The sequence below is a fragment of the Haemaphysalis longicornis genome, unplaced genomic scaffold (genome assembly GCF_048455015.1).
Source record: "Haemaphysalis longicornis isolate Haplotype H1 unplaced genomic scaffold, Haemaphysalis longicornis Haplotype H1 scaffold_6, whole genome shotgun sequence".
Taxonomy (NCBI): domain Eukaryota; kingdom Metazoa; phylum Arthropoda; class Arachnida; order Ixodida; family Ixodidae; genus Haemaphysalis; species Haemaphysalis longicornis.
Genome location: NW_027526407.1, coordinates 83,558,238 through 83,578,048, shown reverse-complemented (window position 1 = coordinate 83,578,048; position 19,811 = coordinate 83,558,238). Strand labels below are relative to the sequence as shown.

The window sequence follows — 19,811 nt, the reverse complement described above, 5'->3', positions numbered from 1 at the left end:
ACGATTGTCATCACCAGCCTATCTACGCCCACTGCAAGGGAAAGGCGCTAACTGCGACCAATTTATCCCCGCAAACTTCTTGATCTCATATGATCTGTCCACCTAACCTTTTGCCGCCCCCTGCCACGCTTGCCTTCTCTAGGCATCCACTCTGTTACCCTTAATGACCAGCAGTTATCTTGCCTTCGCATTACATGCCCTGCCCACGTCCATTTCTTCTTCTTAATTTCTACTAGTACCGTATTTACTCGCATAATCCTCACACTTTTTTTTCGGAAAAGTCAATGCGAAGTTAGGGGTGCGAGAATTATGCAGGGAAAAAAAAAAAAAATCTGGTGCACAGTGTTGCCAATTTGCCTTCTGCCAATCCCGCTAAATGTAGCGGTCGTTTTTTGTACATATGTAAGCTCAGTGTTGCCAACAGCAGCTATTTCTTTTTATTTTATTATTTACAACGTAAACAGTCTCCCGTCAATCAGCGATCATGAAATTGCCGCCTTTGCTTTCTGGCGCGCGCCCTATCTCGTCGTCGTCATGTGCGTGCCCTACTCCAGTAACGCACGTTGAAGTCGGTGACGCCGAAGTGCCTGCCTGCGGCGCGGTTGCCGTGTTCGATCGGGTACTCTATTGCTTTCAATTTGAAAGCGGCAGTGTAGCTGGCGTTCTTCCCCATGGCGAAGCGGCACCAAGCACAAAACAAAGAGATCAAAAAGTTCTCGATATGGCAGCGAGCTATCCACCACTGACGCGAGTGACTCACTGACTGCTGCTGCTCAACGACGGGACCACAACGGCGACACGACGACACGACAGCGGTAGAGTTCCTGCGCGAACGCCATCTAGTTGCGCCCACGCAAAACCGGCTCAAGGACAGTGTGAGTAGCGTGTTAGGGTGCCTGTTAGGGAGCAGCCATGCAGGTTGTTAGGGCGCCTGGATGGCCTTCGATACACAGCGCTCTCCGCCGAACAGAGAGGCGGCGGGGGAGGGCGCGCGTTGGAGAGCGCGTGCACCATGCGGGTTACGCGAGCAGGCAACTTTCGCTGCTGCTAAGTTGGGGGTGCGAGGATTATGCGAGGAACCAAAAAATCCAAGTTTTGGTGGCTCACATTAGGGGTGCGAGGATTACGCGACTGTGAGGATTACGCGAGTAAATACGGTATGTCCTTAACACGCGTTTGTTCCCTGACCCACTCTGCTCTCTTCTTGTCCCTTAATGTTACACCTATCATCTTCTGCTCCATTGCCTGCTGAGTCGTTCTCAATTTAAGTAGAACCCTCTTAGTGAGCCTCCAAGTTTCAGCCCCGTAGGTGAGTACCGGTAAGATGCAGCTGTCATAGACTTTCTTCTTCAGGGACAATGGTAGGCTGCCTATCATTATCCGAGAATGTCTTACACGATTGTAAGTTGACTCAAATGTAGGTCGACCCCCCAAAAATTGCATATATATCTCTCTCTCCGAAAAAAAAAAGAAAAAAAAAAAAGCAAGCGCTGCCTAAAAAATCGCATCACAAAGAGAAGCTCTTCCGTCAAATACCAATACCCCCCTACAGGGCGGTTATTCCATCAATGATCGATGCTCCCACAAGAGCCGTGCAATCGTGGTGAGCACACTTGATGTTAAAAAAGAAAAGCTTTTCCATAAGCACGCAGAATAACCATGCACTGTGGGGTCAAGCGAAAAACTTTATTCACAATTATAACACATTCGCTGCGAGATGACAACCATCAAAGCAACTGGCAGCGGCCACTACCGTGCGATACCCATACCTCGGCAAAGTTGGCGCGGCTCACTCAAACTCACTCACAATTTTTTTTTCGAATCACCACTCACTCAAACTCAGACTCAATGCTGAGCAGCACATCTGCGCTCACTCAAACTCAAACTCACATTGAGCTCAAAACTCAGAACTCACTCGGACTCAAAACTCAAAATGTACTCAGAACTCAAAATGTACTCAAACTCAAAATGTAATCAAAAATCAAAATGTACTCAAACTCAAAATGTACTCAAACTCAATTTGGACTCAAAACTCAAAATGTACTCAAAACTCAAAATGTACTCAAACTCAAAGTGTACTCAAACTCAAAATGGACTCAAAACTCAAAATGGACTCAAAACTCAAAATGTACTCAAACTCAAAGTGAACTCAAACTCAAAATGGACTCAAAACTCAAAATGTACTCAAAACTCAAAATGTACTCAAACTCAAAGTGAACTCAATACTCAAAATGTACTCAAACCTCAAAATGTACTCAAACTCAAAATGTACTCAAAACTCAAAATGTACTCAAACTCAAAATGGCTTCAAAACTCAAAATGTACTCAAAACTCAAAATGAACTCAGAACTCAAAATGGGCTGAGAACTCAAAATGAATTCAGAACTCACATGGCCTCACAGAGATTGAGACAGTCAGAGAGTGAGAGTGAGAGTGTGAGATTGAGAGTGTGAGAGTGTGAGTGTGAGTGAGAGTGTCAGTGAGAGTGTTAGTGAGAGTGAGAGTGTGACTGAGTGAGAGTGAGAGTGGGAGAGAGTGAGAGTGTGAGTGAGAGTGAAAGTGAGAGTGCGAGTGGGAGAGAGTGAGAGTGTGAGTGAGAGTGTGAGTGAGAGTGAGAGAGAGTGCGAGTGAGAGTGCGAGTGTGAGTGTGTACCTTTTGCTGTATACCTTTTGCGATATCCTCATAATTATAACCAGAAAGCATTTTCATATTTGTCCCACGTGACCCCCTCGACGAGACCTTTAATTTGATACCCCACACACCCTAGCAGGGTCATATGGAATTCATACCACTCAAACTAACCATGACTCATGACTGTAACCAGGACGCATCATTTAGGTGTCCGACATGATTCCCCTAACTGGAACCTTCAATTTGACGCCCCACATGCTTCAGCGGCCTCACCTTGAATTTAACCCCATCTATGACTCATAATGACCATCTCATGATTCGAACTACGAAGCCTTTTTTTTTATTTGTACCACGTGATTCCCCTCTTCAAGACCGTAAATTTGATACCCTACACTCCCTAGCGGGGTCACTTCGAATTTTACCCCAATATAAGACTCGCCATGACAATCTAATGGTTATAACCAGGAAGCATTTTTGTATTTCTCCCACGTGATTCGGCTCATCACGACCATTGATTTGATACCCATCACATCCTAGCGGAATCAATTTGAACGTTAAACCAATCAATGACTAACCATGACTATCTCATGATATAGCCCTACCACATTTTTGTCCCACGTGATTTTCCTTATCGGAACCTTCAATTTGATACCCCGGACACCCAGTGGCATCATTGTTAATTTTAACCTAATTTATGACCCATTTTGACTATGTCATGATAATAATCAGGAAGCACGTGATTACCCTCATCGAGACCTTTAATTTGATACGCCCTAGCGTCATGAACCTGAATTTTAACCGAATCTTTGATTTACCATGACTACGTCATGATATATCCATATCTCATGTTCGTCCCGAATGATTCCCCACATCGAGACCTTGAATTTGATTCCCCACATGCCCTCGCAGCGTCATTTTGAATTTTAACCCAATCTATGACTCATTATGACTGCCTGATGACTACAATCAGGAAGCATTTTTTTATTTACCCCGCGTGATTCCGTTAATCCGGACCTTTCATTTGATACCTTACACGCCTTAGCCTCATCAGTTTCACTTTTCGCCCAATCTAATGTGGTCATTATTCTGTCTTAAGGGGCGCTGCCCAGTCAATTCAGCTAATTCATTTGAAACAGTAGAAAGGACAGCCCCCGCACCCATTTCCCCCCGGCTCTCACCTCTTCCTTTGTGACCCCTAGTATATCAAGCCGTTAACAGTAGCAGGCGAACAACCAGCACGCCAGCGCCGCCGTGTGCTTTCCCACCACCCTTTCCCACGCTCTTAGTGGATCCGTCAGGAGGAAAAGTTAAGACAACCCTTTTTTATGACCTCACCAGTCAATTATCACTCACGCGCCCAGCCGCGAAAATTAGGTATACAGCAAGTGCTTATGGCCATAAAAATTCAACAAGAAACTAAAAAAAATCAGACACCACCTCCCTCCCAACCAATCATGCAGATTGCGATTGGTGCCATACCCGCAGGTAACTTGAATTCCGAGCCCACAGTGACGCATAAAACTTAACAGCCAACCATAGCTGCGTGCTAGGCTACTCATATGTACTCAAACTCCAAATGGACTTAAAACTCCTATTTACTCAGAACTCAAAATGTACTCAAAACTCAATATGTAATCAAACTCAAAATGTGCTCAAACTCAAAATGTACTCAGAACTCAAAATGGACTCATACTCAAAATGTACTCAGAACTCAAAATGGACTCAAACTCAAAATGGACTCAAACTCAAAATGTACTCAGAACTCAAAATGAGCTCAAACTCAAATTGTACTCAGAACTCAAAATGAACTCAAACTCAAAATGGACTCAAACTCAAAATGTACTCAGAACTCAAAATGGACTCAAACTCCAAAGTGTACTCATAACTCAAAATGGACTCAAACTCAAAATGTACTCAGAACTCAAAATGGACTCAAACTCAAATTGTACTCAGAACTCAAAATGGACTAAACTCAAAATGTACTCAGAACTCAAAATGGACTCAAACTCAAAATGTACTCAGAACTCAAAATGGACTCAAACTCAAAATGTACTCAGAACTCAAAATGGACTCAAACTCAAAATGTACTCAGAACTCAAAATGGACTCAAACTCAAAATGTACTCAGAACTCAAAATGGACTCAAACTCAATCGGACTCAAACTCAGTCGTGATCACTCGGCTCAAACTCACCATGCCACACTAGCCTCGCGCTCACTCAAACTCAAACTCACGCGTGAGTTTGAGTCCAAATGAGTCTGAGTGAGTGGGCTCATGAGTGAGTTTGCCGACCTCTGGCGATACCAAAACAAATATGCCGGCTGGCAGACGCAGCCGCTCGCGATTTCTTTTTATTCGTGAGTACGTTACTCCCATTCAAGTACATTACTCCCATTCAAGGAGTGTTTTGTTCGTCTCTAATAAAATAATTTTTAGCGAATCCCTTGATTCAATGCACAGCGCTAACATAGCCACAATCATACCACATCATTCAGTACACTTCCAAACGTGCTGGTGGAAGGTTAGCCGCTCTAGGTATGGTGGACAAAGGGCACAGATCGGGAACTCCAACTTTCAAAGTCGGCATCACCTTTATTAACGCCGTACATTCTGGCGTACATTCTGGCCTGATTTCTCATTTCTCTGGCTGTTACTAGCGGTACAAAGTTCAATTTAGATTGCAAAAAAGGGTCAACCTACAATCGTGTAAATATGGTAGCCAGGCTACAAGAACGGTTATTCAATGTGCCTTCTGTTAGCCCTATCAGATAAAAAACTAAATTTTTTCCGTGATTCCTCTTATTCTTTCCCGTCATCCCAGCAAGTCTCTTGCAATTGCAAGAAAATGACGCGTGTTGCTGTTTTATGTGCCTTTTTTGTTCATTTTTTACACTTCTTCATCAAACTTGACGCACATAAGCTTAATGCAATTCCCCGATTAGAGTCATTAAATGTCAGCATTTGCGTTGTTCCATCCTTCCTTTTCGACCTCGTTGTTCCTTGTTGTTAACTTTTGCCTGCACAGCCTCACTGGCTGCAACAATGCCAAAAATTCCAGCTCTGCATGTCGGCAAGACTAACGCAAACATATGCACTTTCGAAGGAAAACACTTCAGCAACAGCAGCCCCCCCCTCCCCCTCGTAGAAAAACGTAGCACTACTTCTGACGTGATGCCAAGTTTCACAGCACACAGCACATTTACTGTGACAGCCAGAGTACTGTTCCAACCACTGCTACAACTGCGCTTGAATAATGTGTTATTGGGTGAGTTGCCACTCGGCTATAAAACCCGTTACAGTGTGAGGGTTGACGAAGATTTAGAATGCACATGGGACAGTGCTTTCTAAGTGTTCGTCAACATTAGCGCTGTAATGTGTTCCATAACTGCACTTGACTGGCAAGCGATTCCAAGGGGCGTACCCCAAGGCTGCACCCTGAGCCCTCTCATGTTCGCGGTCCACTAACCTTCGGCCAGGTAGGAGTCGGTGAGAGAGCCGCCCAGCTTCTTGAGCACCTGGATGGCGTCCAGGTTGCCGGAGCCCTTGAGCCGCGTCACCGCATCCACGGCCAGCTTGGCGAAGAACTCCTTGTGCTGGGCCAGGATCTTGGAGCCCAGCGTGGTGCGGGCTATCTTCAGCAGGTCCTCGTCGTCCACCACACTGCACATATTCCCCAAACAACATTCAGCACTGCAAACACAAACCCTCCCAGGGCAATATTGAGGCAGAAAGTCACCTCCAGGAGTCCGTCCAAACTGTCCGCCCGCCAGCACGCGCACACACACACATACACACACACACAAAGCACCCTCATAGAACTTGAAATAAAGTCAGGGCTGAAACTAAGTAGAATCTCGATGATACGAATCTCGCGGGACCGCGAAAAATATTCGTATCATCCGAAATTCGTATGAACCAACACAGACCAAAAAATTGAGCGCTGAAAAAAGTTTTCGTTTATTTCTTTTCTTACTTTCGCGTGAAAAATTCCATGATTTTTTCTGCTTTTTTTAAACCCCCACGTCACAAAGCAGTCCTTTCTGGAGCGCGTAACGCTTCGCCGAGCTTCGCGCTTGTCTCCTCACTCCCGGTGTCCAAGCTCGCTACACGCCGCAACAGTCAAGCGTGAACCGCATGGTGCGTTTTTGCACGCGATTCGCACGCCTCGGCTTTGCACGCGCTGTATTTTCAAGGCCGCATTGACGATTTCGCGCCCGCGGTATCTCCTACCTCGGTCAGAAAAAGACGCTGACGACTTGCGAAAACGCTCGAGACAGCCCGCTGGCTCCGCCCGAGATGTTTAGGCTTAGCACTCCGGCAGATATTTTATGGGCGCTTTCACTAGCGGCGCGGATGGTGTTTTATAGTACCGTTTTCGCCAACGTTATCAGCTCCTTTACTGCACAAGAAACTTCGTGTCTGCCTTGAGCGGCATTTTAAAGAGCGGCTAGAAGCAGTCGCTCAAGCGGCCGTGCCACTTCACGGCCGAAGCCGCCGCCATGTTGCTGCCGCCGGCCGCGGCACGCGCAGCGTGCGGGGCGTGTTTTCGCGAGCAGAAAACAACAGCCCGGCCGTTTCTGGAGAAAGAAGAGTGACAAATGGGGAGAGAGAGCCGTCACTTGCTTGTTCGGCAGTCGGGCGCCTCGCCGGCTCGTTCGTATCATCCGCCGGGCCGCGCAGGTCCGTTCGTAAGAGCCGAAATTTTTCCCATTGCAAACAATGCAATTTTGCCGGGACTTTTCAGAAACTCGTATCATCCCGAAATTCGTATCACCCAGAATCGTATCATCGAGATTCTACTGTAGTTGGCTGCACATTATTACACACACAAAAAAAAGAAGACGAAGCAAAAAGCAAAGCGAAAACAGCACGTCTCTTCCTTTGACATTCAGTGATGGTTTTATGCTACATGCATATTCCTTGTACCGTATTTTCGCGCATGCAGTGATGTGATTGCGTCGAGTCATTTTGGAGCAGCTTTTGGAGCAACCAGAACGAGCATTAGGATTTGAGAAGTATTGCTAGAAGGGGAGCAAAACCACCGAGAGGAGCCCAAAAAGCAGCATCCTGGGCACACAGAAATGTTTAGACAAGAAAAACTCCTTCACTGCAGACGAGTTTCTGCCGCAGATGTATTTTAGCCGTAACTATGAAATGCCTCAAGACAAGCACCGAAAGAGTTCAGGCGAGTGTGTACATGCATTCACTGCATGAGCCAACAGATCATGAAAGAACTTTATTTTATTTAAAAACGACTATCGGGGTAGCATTCCAATCGGTAGGCTACAGAACGTTTCATACAACCATAATGAATGAAACACAGTGACACGCGACAGAATGTACTGAGTGCATTTTATGTAAAAGCTTATAGCACACAGCCTATATGTCTGTTTCTCTACGGGTTCCCAAGATGGAATCGCATGCTACATGTCCTCTCCGACTTCTACACTCGCTTTCCAATTTGCAGGGGACTAGGTTTGCAACAGCAACTCTCTGGCATTTTTGAGCGGTAAGACTCTGTCTTCACGAAGCGCCCACCCTGCTTGTGGAAGAGGGTCACCTATGATGCTCATTGAGTAGGTGGACCAACGGCTAACTTATTTGAAATGAAGACAAAAAATCAGTGAAAATGTCGACCACATACTTCACAAAGAGTAGCGTTGCAAAGAAAGTTTCATCATAAAATACTTTCCTGAAGCGCTCCTGAACGACACGTTGAGTCAGGCAACATCACTTTCTTGGAAGCTCAAAACTGTTCAATGAACTGGCATACAGCCGGTCCCAAATCAAGCCATCTTGAACTTTTGTCCCTTTCCCCTTTCCTGCTGGCTACCCTTGCAATGCCCTCTCCATCTCGACCCCTTGGAGTTAGTCACGTGAACTCCTGCCAAGTTTTCATCATCATCACTACCATCAGCGTATATATCTATGCCCACTGCAGGGCAAAGGCCTCTCCCATTAATCTCCAATTATCCCGGTCCTGTGCTAACTCACCAAGCTTTATTGAAATGCAGATAGTAAAGCGTCAACCACATGGCGCGTTTTTACACGCGATTCGTGCTCGTCGGCGCGCATTATTTTCACGCCCGCATCGACGATACCACGCCCGCGGCACCTTCTACCTCGGTCAGAAACTGATGCGCGAGACAGTGGGAAGAGCTTGCCAACTTGCCCCAATGGGGAGGCGCCTCCCCAATGGGGAGGCGCGCGCCTCATGGCGGAAGTTTCGAAGCACTCCAGACAGCCAGCTGGCTCAGAGAGAGATGTTTAGGCTTACTACCCCGGCAGATATTGCATGGTCACGTTCACTAGCGGAGCGGATGATGGTTTATAGTACCGTTTTCGCCCCCATTATAAGCTCCTTTACCGCACACACAACTTCATGTGTGCCTAGAGCAGCATTTTAGAGAGCTGTTACACGCAGTCGCTTGAGATCCCCACACCACTTCGCGGCCGAAGCCGCCGCCAGGTTGCCACTGCCGGCCGCGCCGCGCGCAGCGTGCAGGTGTTCCGCGGCAGCATCAGTGTGCCTGTGGCGTGTGCGGCGCGTTTTCGCGAGCAGATTCCCTCCTCTTCAACGCTCATGGCGTAAAGAGCACGCCACATCGAGGAAGCACGGCGAAACGAAGCTTCGGCGCAAGATTGGCGCAGATTGCTTGAAATCAGAGCCTTTGTAGCAGGATGTAGCAGGATTTACCTCTCGGCGAAGTTAGGCGCAATTGGCGCAGCTATCACATCACTGCGCATGTAACCCGCCCCTGCATATAATCTGCACCCCCTATTTCAGGCCGCCAGAGAAGAAAAAAAATTCCTCACGTATTGGCCGCACATTTGACACAGGAAAGCTGCACCAAAGCTACCGCTCAAGCAACACATCCTATACTATGTAGACGGCAAAAGCGTATATTTAGCAAGTAGAATACACTGACTGCAAGGCAAAAGTCATAATTCACTAATAAAATTTAGTTGTTAGGGTGTACTTGTCCTTGTTTTTTCTTCCTTGACCTTGTGTATGTTTTGCGCAATCGCTGCCATGGGAGGCTTAGTCAGTGTTACTGCATAGGAGCTTCACGGCACAATGCGCATTGCCATGAAGCTGCACTAAAGGAATTACCCCGCGTGTTATCCGCGCCCCTACTTTGCCACTGAAATTTTCGCATTTTTGGTGCGGTTTACACAAGTGAAAATACGGTACTTGCGAAAGCAGCTCAATGCAACGCAGCCTAATGCAACCCTTTTCTTTTAGGTTCAAATTCTTTCTGCCAACACCTTTTCCCTCTCTCAAATCCAACTCAAATTTGAACAAACTCGCGCCCTGTAGCTTTGTACAAGCAAGGAATGCCACAGGCCCCGTTAGGTGAGGTTGCGTCATCGCAGATGGCTAGCACCAGTTTTGCACTCCGCAATAACGCAGTTACCTCATACAGGAAAAGAATTCCCTTTCCCAACAGAAAAAAAAGCGCCGCACCTTCGGATGATCTTCCAATGCAAAGCAGTGATAACGCAAACAACAATTCTCTATTGACAGGGTTGCCCACACTTGAATCGAACCACACAAAGGGTGACCATGTCTCCCCTACCTGTTTTCTTTGGCCATCTCCTCCAGAGCTTCCCTGGCGACCGCGGTGGCCTTTCGCCATCCGGCCACGATGGTCTGTGGGTGGATCTTCATGCCCACCAGATGCTCCGCCTCCTTGAGGAGCTCGGCCGCAAGCACGGCCACCGACGTCGTGCCGTCTCCCACCTCGTCGTCTTGCACCTTGGAGATGTCTGGACGGACAAGAAGGGGCCTTACCGCTGGAGGGACCTCAACAGTTTCTCTCCTCAGCAGTCTAACGTCCAACAACCAAGACATGTCAAAACGAGATAACGTCACTCCTCCTGGACCGTCAATTAACCTCCCCTTGGACACCGGCATTGCATGTCAGAGCCATAGAGGCACATGTAGGCTTGTGCTAATTCTTCACTAGCGGAGTTTTATGCCATCCTGGAGGGTTCTGACGAAACGTTGAGTGACCACAAGCATTTTTGCTGCAACCTTAAACCACTGCGCCACTAACTGTCACAGATACGTGTGCATCACTCTCCTCGCATCTTGTTTGTGAGCGAGACTGTTCTTTGTTAAAGAAAAAACAAAGTAGTGTCAACTACTACCGTCTGTTTAATAAGCGCACTTTCAAGTAAGCAAAGACAATATTTGGCCAGACAGAACTTAAGCCACCCATTTCCACTGCCTAATTTGGGCATTCAAAAAATATGTTGAGAAAAATAAATGCTACAGCCAACTTGCTTTAAAAGGAAGACACAAATTTTTGTACGCTTACAGCTAGTAAAAAAAAAAAATGCATCATCATCATCATCAGCCTATCTACGCCCACTGCAGGGCAAAGGCCTCTCCCATTATTCTCCAATTACCTCGGTCCTGTGCCAACTGTGACCAATTTATCCCCGCAAACTTCTTGATCTCATCTGCCCATCTAACTTTCTGCCGCCCCCTGCAACGCTTGCCTTCTCTAGGGATCCACTCTGTTACCCTTAATGACCAGCGGTTATCTTGCCTTCGCATTACATGCCCTGCCCACGTCCATTTCTTCTTCTTAATTTCTACTAATATGTCTTTAACACCAGTTTGATCCCTGACCCACTCCGCTCTCTTCTTGTCCCTTAATGTTACACCTATCATTTTCCGCTCCATTGCCCGCTGAGTCGTTCTCAATTTAAGTTGAACCCTCTTAGTGAGCCTCCAAGTTTCTGCCCCATAGGTGAGTACCGGTAAGATGCAGCTGTCATACACTTTCTTCTTCAGCGACAATGGTATGCTGCTATTCATTATCTGAGAATGCCTGCCATATGCACCCCACCCCATTCTGATCCTTCTAATTATCTCTGCCTCATGGTTGGGATCTGGGGTCATAACTTGGCCTAAGTAGATATATTCGCTTACCACTTCCACTGCCTCGCCACCTATCTCAAACTGCTGTGCTGTCCCGAGGTTATTGATCATTACTTTAGTTTTCTGCATATTAATTTTCAGGCCCATGGTTCCACTCTGTTCGCCCAGTGCGGAAAGCATGCTTTGCAATTCGTCCCCCGAGTTACTTAGCAAGGCAACGTCATCAGCAAATCTGAGGTTACTGAGGTATTCTCCAATAACTCTTACTCCCACCTGTTCCCAATCCAACGTTCTGAATACTTCTTGTAAGCATGCTGTGAATAACATTGGAAAGATTGTGTCTCCTTGTCTGACACCCTTCCTTATAGGTATTTTACTGCTCTCCCTATGGAGGATGATGGTAGCTGTAGACCCATTGTAGATATCCTGAAAAAAATGCATACATTCTTGCAATTTCTTTCGTTTCGCTCAACCATTAAAATTTCATGCAACTTTTACTTCTGTGCCTTTCTTTTTGGCTACGGTTGCCTACAAACTTGCAGTGTGCAATCGACCAACCTTACCACATGTATAACTATCACGTGTACAGCCGTACCTCGTCACAACCAAGACTGATATAGTGAATTATCAGATATAGCAAACTAAATACGAATTTTGTTTAGTCACGCTTCCTTTCAATCACACTTATTCTTTTCATAACGAAACGGAAACCTTGAGACCCGCGCGATAGCGCCTATAACGCAGAAATATTTGGTTGCCACGAAGCTCAAAACTCAAAAGCTAGCACAATAAAAGCAAAGTATAAAGAAATTGAGACAACACAACCATTTTTTAGTAGCTTGAAAAACTGCAGAAATGGAAAAGGCCCTTTGTTGCATGGAAATTGTGAAAAACTTCATTCCGCTCAGACCATGAAAAGCCACTAGGCGAAGGCCACATCCCTCCTCAAGTAAATAAGAACGCAGGCCTGTATTGCCGAATCAACTTTGCTCTGTTGTAATTTCACGTTCTCATGTTCAGGTCCCTTTAGTTTGAAATGCCAGAAGGAGACAGATAGGGATTACCTCGTTCATAGTGGGTACAAAGCCTAGAACAATGCGTTTTTACCTCAGATTCTTGCGCGAGCCAGACTGCCGATTCAATAGAGCCAATTTTTAAATCTGCGGTTACAACAAATATTGGATATAATGAACTAATTTACTGCCCCAAACTGCTTTGTAATAACGAGGTTCAACTTTACTAATATACACAACACTTCAACTGCTGCACCGAAGAGCATATCTTATGCAACATTCATGTAATATCATTATGTTTATTCAGCAGTGCTAGGTGCATAATTGGCTTTTTCCTTTTCATTTGCTTCTGTTACACAAAACAAGGCAAGCAGTTTTGACTGGCCACTGAGAGAATTGTTAAACATGCAGGTTCATGAGTTACGAAACGTTCTACACATCGTGGAAGACGCACAAAGCTTCTGACATCTCCGCGGTTTGCCACTGTTGGCGACAAATACCAGACACGCGATAAGAATGCAACAACATTCGCGGTCCTCCTAGAAGGTACACATACCGACAAGGATCTTGGCGGCGGGGTTGTCCACCCCGATTGCCTTCAGGATGGTGGCGCCGTCATTGGTCACCTCCACCTTGCCTTCATGGCGGCCTTCGCACATCAGGATCTTGTCCTGCGAGACCATGGGGGAGCAGACCTTTAAGCTCGGTGCAACTAGCACTGCCTGCAACAAGGCAGCTTTATTCCCCAGCGTATTGCTACACCAACACACAGTAGAAATTATCATTAACCTTCGGCTACAGCCTATTTCTCAATCCCATACCTTTTACGTAGGGGCTGACAATGGGCAAGCCCTCCTGGTAGTAGACTGGTGACGATGATGTTGTATGTACTGAGGATGATGTTGCTGATGATGTATGCGAGCCAGTCACGTACACTTACCCCCCCCCCCCCCCCCCCCCATGCGTGTAGGCATAGACATATAACGGGGCACACTGGTCTTAAAGGCCAACTGCACTCAAATTTCACCTCAACCAAATTTATTTTTAATGTGTAGTAAGTACCACCAAATCAGCTGGGACATGAGTGGTAGCCCCGTGAAATGCCTCGTTAATCAGTCAGAAGTGTTTAAAAAAGCTCCGTCGCAGACCACACCTTGCACTCGCCGGCGGATCGTGTAAACGGCCATGATGCGCCTGTGACGCTCCAGCTGACGAGGCCTCTGGCCAGCCACACTGCCGGAGAACCGGTCGAGCTCTGCTGCAAACGCTTCACCCATTCGTTGCCCTGTGTGCGCGCAGAGCTTGCGCGCACGCTTGCTCTTGAGCTGCTGACCGACTGGCCGCTTGGCTGGACGGCTGCAACGTCACTTCAATGGCTGCGCTCTTCTCGATTTCGGTTTCAATATCGCCGATTTTTGCTGACCGCTTGCGGCGTCCACGCGCGTATTTCAGCTGCTGTATTTTGCATCTTGCTTTCTCTTCAGCAGACTATACGGAAATAGAGTTTTCAAGAGGTTGAAATTTTAAGTGCAGTTGGCCTTTAAACATAAATGTTTATTTTTACAGTTGTGGTGATAAAAAATTTGTTTTTGTGTAAAACGGCTACATTCAACTTTATTCAGATTTTCATATTTGATTTCTTGACAGCTTTCGTAGAAAAAGTGCTGGATGCAGCTGAACAAGGTACCAGTGAACTGTGCACAAATCAAGGAGTGCAATAAGACTGACAGTATCACTCTATCTAGTCTGTAGCAGAAGTTACGACCGTTCGTGGTCTCGTGGCTTGAAGGGAAAACCGGTTTTTCTGATTCTCACTTTCCAAAGCCCAAACTTCAAATACTCATAACTTCTGCTACAGACCAGATAGAATGATACTGTTAGTCTTACTGCACTCCTCGATTTGTGCACAGTTCACTGATACCTTGTTCAGCTGCATCACTCCAGCACTTTTTCTACGAAAGCTGTCAAGAAATCAAATATGAAAATCCGAATAAAGTTGAATGTAGCCGTTTTACACAAAAACAAATTTTATATCTACAATCAGAATGAAAAACTACATATGCCCTCGAGTTTTTATCATCATAACTGTAAAAATAAATATTTTTGGTTTAAGGGCCCCCTTAAACCAGTTTGCCCCCAGGGCTGGGGTCATTCATTGTGTTGGATAAACAACACAAACCATTTCGAAACAAGGATTTTTCTTTAACTACTGCTAGCATCTACTGTCTGTTTACAGAAAAAAGAAAAGATATAAGCAACTACACTTTAAAGCACTACACACTAGACAGAAAAAATAGCTTTTTTTCCCATCAAACCTGAGTCCAAGCCAGAAGTGGCGAGCGCAAAGCACGCAAGTAAACTCGCCAATTTGTAGAGGTGTGCGTACGGGCCTGCCCGAACACATTCACGTCACGATTACAAGGGTTAAGGTAAGGTAAGGATGCTCAATGTACTATTATGAGCACTATGAAAGGGAACACAGGAATGTATAGAAAACACCCTCAGACCCAGTTTTGAATGATACGCAGCGGCCGCCGTCGGAAACAAAGTGGAACGGGGGACGCTGTTCTAACAACTGTTCCCATTCCCGCTGTGCGTCTTATCGGCTTTTGGACAATACTATATTATCGGCGAAATGACGTAAGCGGCTGCCTTTTAGAAATGCCAGCGTGGTGGGAGTGCCAACAGTTAGTGGAAGAGCGCCCTCCTTTCCCCCTCTTTTTCACAGCAACATCCACATATCGCTCCGAGTCTGTTAGTCACGCGTTCCTGTGTTCCCTTTCATATTGCTCATATTAGTACAGCCATGCTCAATGTGAGGTGGAACAACTCAGCAGCCCTTCACACTACAGAGAATGGCATCTGTAGCAACATGCTTACACGCTCAAAACTCCAGTATCTGGTTTTAAAAGTTTTATGCAACGAAACTTGTGCTGGATCAATGATGCTTACAAATGCAAGGGCAAAGCACACAGGGGATAGAACAATGTGGAGGTTGGTAATGCAACAAGTGATGCAAAAAGTTGACCCGCCCCCTACAATTTACAGTGCACCTCTTACTGGGGTCAACCAGATCCCCCTAAAACACTGCAAATCGTATGGAGACCGGTGATTCTGCGTAAAGATAATAGATGTTTGTTTCAACAGAGTTTCCTGCCATCCCACTGCCTCCAATCACAGACACAATTGTTAATGATTGATTGCGGGTTTAACGCGCCGACGCGACGCAGGCGGTGAGGCGCGCCGTAGTGGAGGGCTCCGGATTAATTTTGACTACCTGGGGATCTTTCAAAGTGCGCCAAAATCTCGTACACACGGGCGTTTTTGCTTTTCGCCTCCATCAGAAAAGCGGCCGCAGCGGCCGGGTATCGAACCCGCTCCCTTGTGCTCAGCAGCACAATGCCTTAGCCACTGGGGCACCATTAATGATGTGCGACACTTTCAGCCTAAGACAGCGGTGGTATTAAAAGCTTTCCATGATGGCCGCGCTCTGGCAAGAGAGCAGCTACCGATTTTTACCTAACCGGCCAAACCACTTCCGCTCACTGACTGGTTAGAGTCACTACTATAAATAAGTGGCTCCGTCAGGTCAGTGCATGGAAGCAGTTCTTCTGGTGGAACTTGCAAAATGGCTTCTGCGCACTGACTAGCCACTATCACTATCAATAACTGACAGTTACTCTGGCTAGTCAGTGATTGGAAGCAGTTTGGCCAGTTAGCAAAAAAAAAAAAAAAAAAAAAGTCCCAGGCCATCTTCCCTAACGTGAAACCTGGGAAGAGGTGAAGCATGCAGTGTGTAAGTGTATTCTTGGTGCCTTGGCGTTTTTACCAACGGAGATGAAACAGTCGGGGGGTAGGGGTATACAGTCTTGCTGTGTAAAAGTCTCCTGTCTTTGAAGCACAAAGTTCTCTAGCGCGAGTCGTAAATAAGTGTCCCAGTGTTTTTTTAGTACGCATTAAGAAGCGCCCCAGCGCGAGGCATAAACGAATTTCCCAGTGTTTTTTTAGCAGGCATTGCGTTCTAGCGCGAGGCGTAAGCGAGTTTCCCGGTGTTTTAGTACCGCGGCTACATGAGACGAATGACGATTACGATGACGACGACAACAGGAGACGCCACCAGCCCCTAAAATCATGACCTGTTCCTTTGTTGCCTGCAATGTATTTGTTTGTTTATTTTTGTGCAGAAGTTCATACTGGGTGTTTACTAGTTGGGCTAGAGAGGTGCAGTGCGCCACAATTTGGAGCGACTTTTCAAAAGCAGTATATTTTGTTTTTCGGAAGCCGCAAGCACGGCTCAGTGCTTCTACAAAGCAAGAAACACAGGTCACTGACCAAGTCAAAAACAAATTGACGTTTCGGGAGCGCTATGGCTCCCTTGTTTTGTAGTATGCTACCTGACCAGACGGTATGCCGTCCAACCATCGACTTCATCAGTGCTTCTGCAGCCAGGGAGAGCAGTTTGCTCCGCATTCCAAGGTGCATGTGGGGTGCGAGCATCTCAAAACGTCGCCGACCCGACAACGAGTGTTGGTGCCCAGGCGCGAGACCGGAAACCGGAGTCCCAACTGGACATAAATCTCTCCGAGGGCTCGCAGCAAAACACTAGATGATGCGACCTTGCATAAACAGTGCCACACACCCCAGGCGTGTATTGGAATGTGTAGTTCGGAGATCGTGTTTCTCTCTGGGAGCTTTGGAGCGCATTCTGGGATCGGCGTAATGATGCATCAAGAGTTGGTTAGATTTTTTTTCTGGTCTCGTGGCTTCCGATGCGAATCTTTTCCAGGAATCGCCATTTGTGCTTCATGGGAACACGGAGGAAACTCTGGAGAATGTATGGGCCACGTGCCAAATTGTGAGCATCCCTTCGACTGGCCAAATATGGTCATCAGGTTGTTCTCCTCGCTGCCTTCGGTTTCGCCCCCTTTGGAGGCATAGTTTGCTCAATGAAATCAAGGCGTTTTGTGTAAGAGAAGAATAGAGAGCCCCACTCGATGCAAACTCTTTTGAAGCTCTGATTGGTGACGTTTCTTCGTCACTTCTAACTCAGTTGTAAATACTTATAATACTTTGTAAATATTTGTGGAGTAGATGCCATCAGCTATAAGCCTTCGATCAACAAACCATCATCACCATCAATCATTGACCGACTGATTTATACTCCTGTCACACAGCAGATCTAATGACATTTAGAGCAAATGTCATTAATTTGGCGTTACACGAGAGTACCGAATGACATTTAGCGGCTAACTGAGGTCCCGGACCTCAGTTAGTGGCCAAATGAGTAGCCTCAACAGCAGTAGCGCGTCCTTAGACAGGAAAATTCAGTAATAAGCCAAAGGATACTGTTTCTAAAAACTGTCAGTAAACTTAAATTTTCCTCTTTGTGTTGTTGTTCAAATAAAGAAAGACAAACAAGTACTAACAAAAAAGAAAATCTCATCCCCAGTGCGCGTGCTACCCTAATTCGGATTTTTTGCACACTTGTCTCGGCTTGTGATGTCTACTGATGTTACCTAAATCAGTGGTTTTCTTGTTTTTATTTAAAAAAAAGAACCCTTTGTTTCGTTTTTTTTTAAATATTACGCGTGAAAACATTCTAGATGTGCTTTAGATGCAATTTTGAGGTTTTGCGGGCTCACTAATCGTCACCGCTATCACAATCAAATGACATTTGTTTCGCCGTGTAGACCCGCACGGCCGAGCGGAATGCCATTAACAGCTAATGTCATTTAGTTTGAATGACATTAGATTTGCCGTGTGACAGGGGTATTACTGCCAGAGCCACCTAGTAGCGAAGTTCAGCTGCCACCATTGTGGAAGGCATGGAACTGTGTGCTGCCATAGATACGCATTTCAGAAGGAAGAAGCGGCCTCACCATGCCCTTGGGTCCCAGGGTGCTCTTCATGAGCTCGCCAATGGCAATGGCGCCCACGAAGGACGAGAGACGAGCCGTCTCTGCCTTTTCTTCTTCGGCCTCCCCTTTGAGGATCCGCACGGCGTTCAAGTTTCCCATGTGAGCCATGCTTAACCTGCGGTAGGCCAAACAACACACAACAACAGCACAAATCTTGGTCACGCAACTTGACACATTTTCAAGGCATGCTGTTCAGCGGACAGCCTGACACTCAACGTTCCCATTATGATATGATATGTTGTCATATCATAATTCGTTATCCGTCATAATCATATCCGTTACGATATGATAGGTTATGATACAAGTGCTGAAGATTAGGCTTATTTAGATGAAACTGACGTTCCTGCTCACATTTTAAATTAAAGTCAACGCGCACAACTCAGAATTTCATGAACGAGCACTATACAGTGGCCAGTCTGAGCCTCAACGTTTCCACTACTGCGGTTAAGCCATGGACGCTGAAGATTAAGCTTAACGCATACCACTGACATTCCCGCCCACATTTCAGCGCCGATTACAGAGTTGGTAACTAGTGCCAGCATTACAACACTCGCACGATCAGACATCGAGAAGACAACACCAAAACGCGTCATATCATTTAAGCTCACAGCGTCGCCAACGGGAATAGAAAAGTAACCTAAGGTACAAAGAATAGCACAAAACTGGTTCGAACGCCGGCAACGAAATCGAAAGCCATAAAAGGAGATGCTGTCACGGCCACCACCCACGAGTGCGCGCCGGCTCTTACTGTCCTCACTGCGACAGTTCAATCTACCGATCACTGTATTAACTGTCAATTGATCCGACGAAACAGTAGTTAGCGTCTCTAAACGGGTGGTGACTCCGATCCCCCGACGCACAATGAATGGGCTGAAAGCAGCGCCGGTCATCAGCAGTTTTCACACAGGTACAGAATCAGGTTTCACTAAACAATGCATTGAAACACCGACCTATCAGCACCCCGTCAACAACTGCGTCAATATTAATGAGTAAACGCTTTAAGAGGCGACGAATTAGTACCGGCCCGGACCTTAGCAGGTCACACGTGCTTTCAGACCAAGCGTCGCCTCCGCAGTACATGTCGAAACGAGGGCCGTCCGAACGTATCAAGCAAATATAGAACGTAAATTATTCCCTGACATCGACAGCGCGTGCTAAAAACTTCGTTTTCTTCGTCGAAAGCGGAAAAACTTACCGACGATTAGGGCAACAAAGGCGTGCGACAAGGTAGGGTCTGATGACTGAAAGCAGGGTTGCCACTGAGTTTTGGGTCAATATCGCCAGACGGCCAGCAAAAAGTCGCCGAATGTCGCCATTTTTGCTTTAGAATTCGCCAACAGTGTCGCCACACTAAAT

The 19,811-nt window shown here is 46.4% G+C and overlaps 1 protein-coding gene across 2 annotated transcripts in view; it reads right to left on the bottom strand.

Annotated features, from left to right (window-relative positions):
- Nucleotides 1–19,795, bottom strand: part of Cct2 (chaperonin containing TCP1 subunit 2) — a 28,447-nt gene extending 8,652 nt beyond the window's left edge. The window contains exons 1-5 of one of the 2 annotated variants that reach the window (XM_077675413.1): nucleotides 19,651–19,795; nucleotides 18,417–18,570; nucleotides 13,094–13,208; nucleotides 10,212–10,401; nucleotides 6,098–6,291 (exon numbers count right to left, since the gene is read on the bottom strand). In XM_077675413.1, the coding sequence (XP_077531539.1) occupies nucleotides 6,098–6,291; nucleotides 10,212–10,401; nucleotides 13,094–13,208; nucleotides 18,417–18,563 (646 nt within the window). In that variant the 5' untranslated portion in view covers nucleotides 18,564–18,570; nucleotides 19,651–19,795. Of the gene's footprint in view, nucleotides 1–6,097; nucleotides 6,292–10,211; nucleotides 10,402–13,093; nucleotides 13,209–18,416; nucleotides 18,571–19,485; nucleotides 19,551–19,650 lie in introns of those variants that run through there. The other variant, XM_077675412.1, reaches the window with a different exon arrangement.
- Nucleotides 19,796–19,811: the final 16 nt, after the last annotated feature.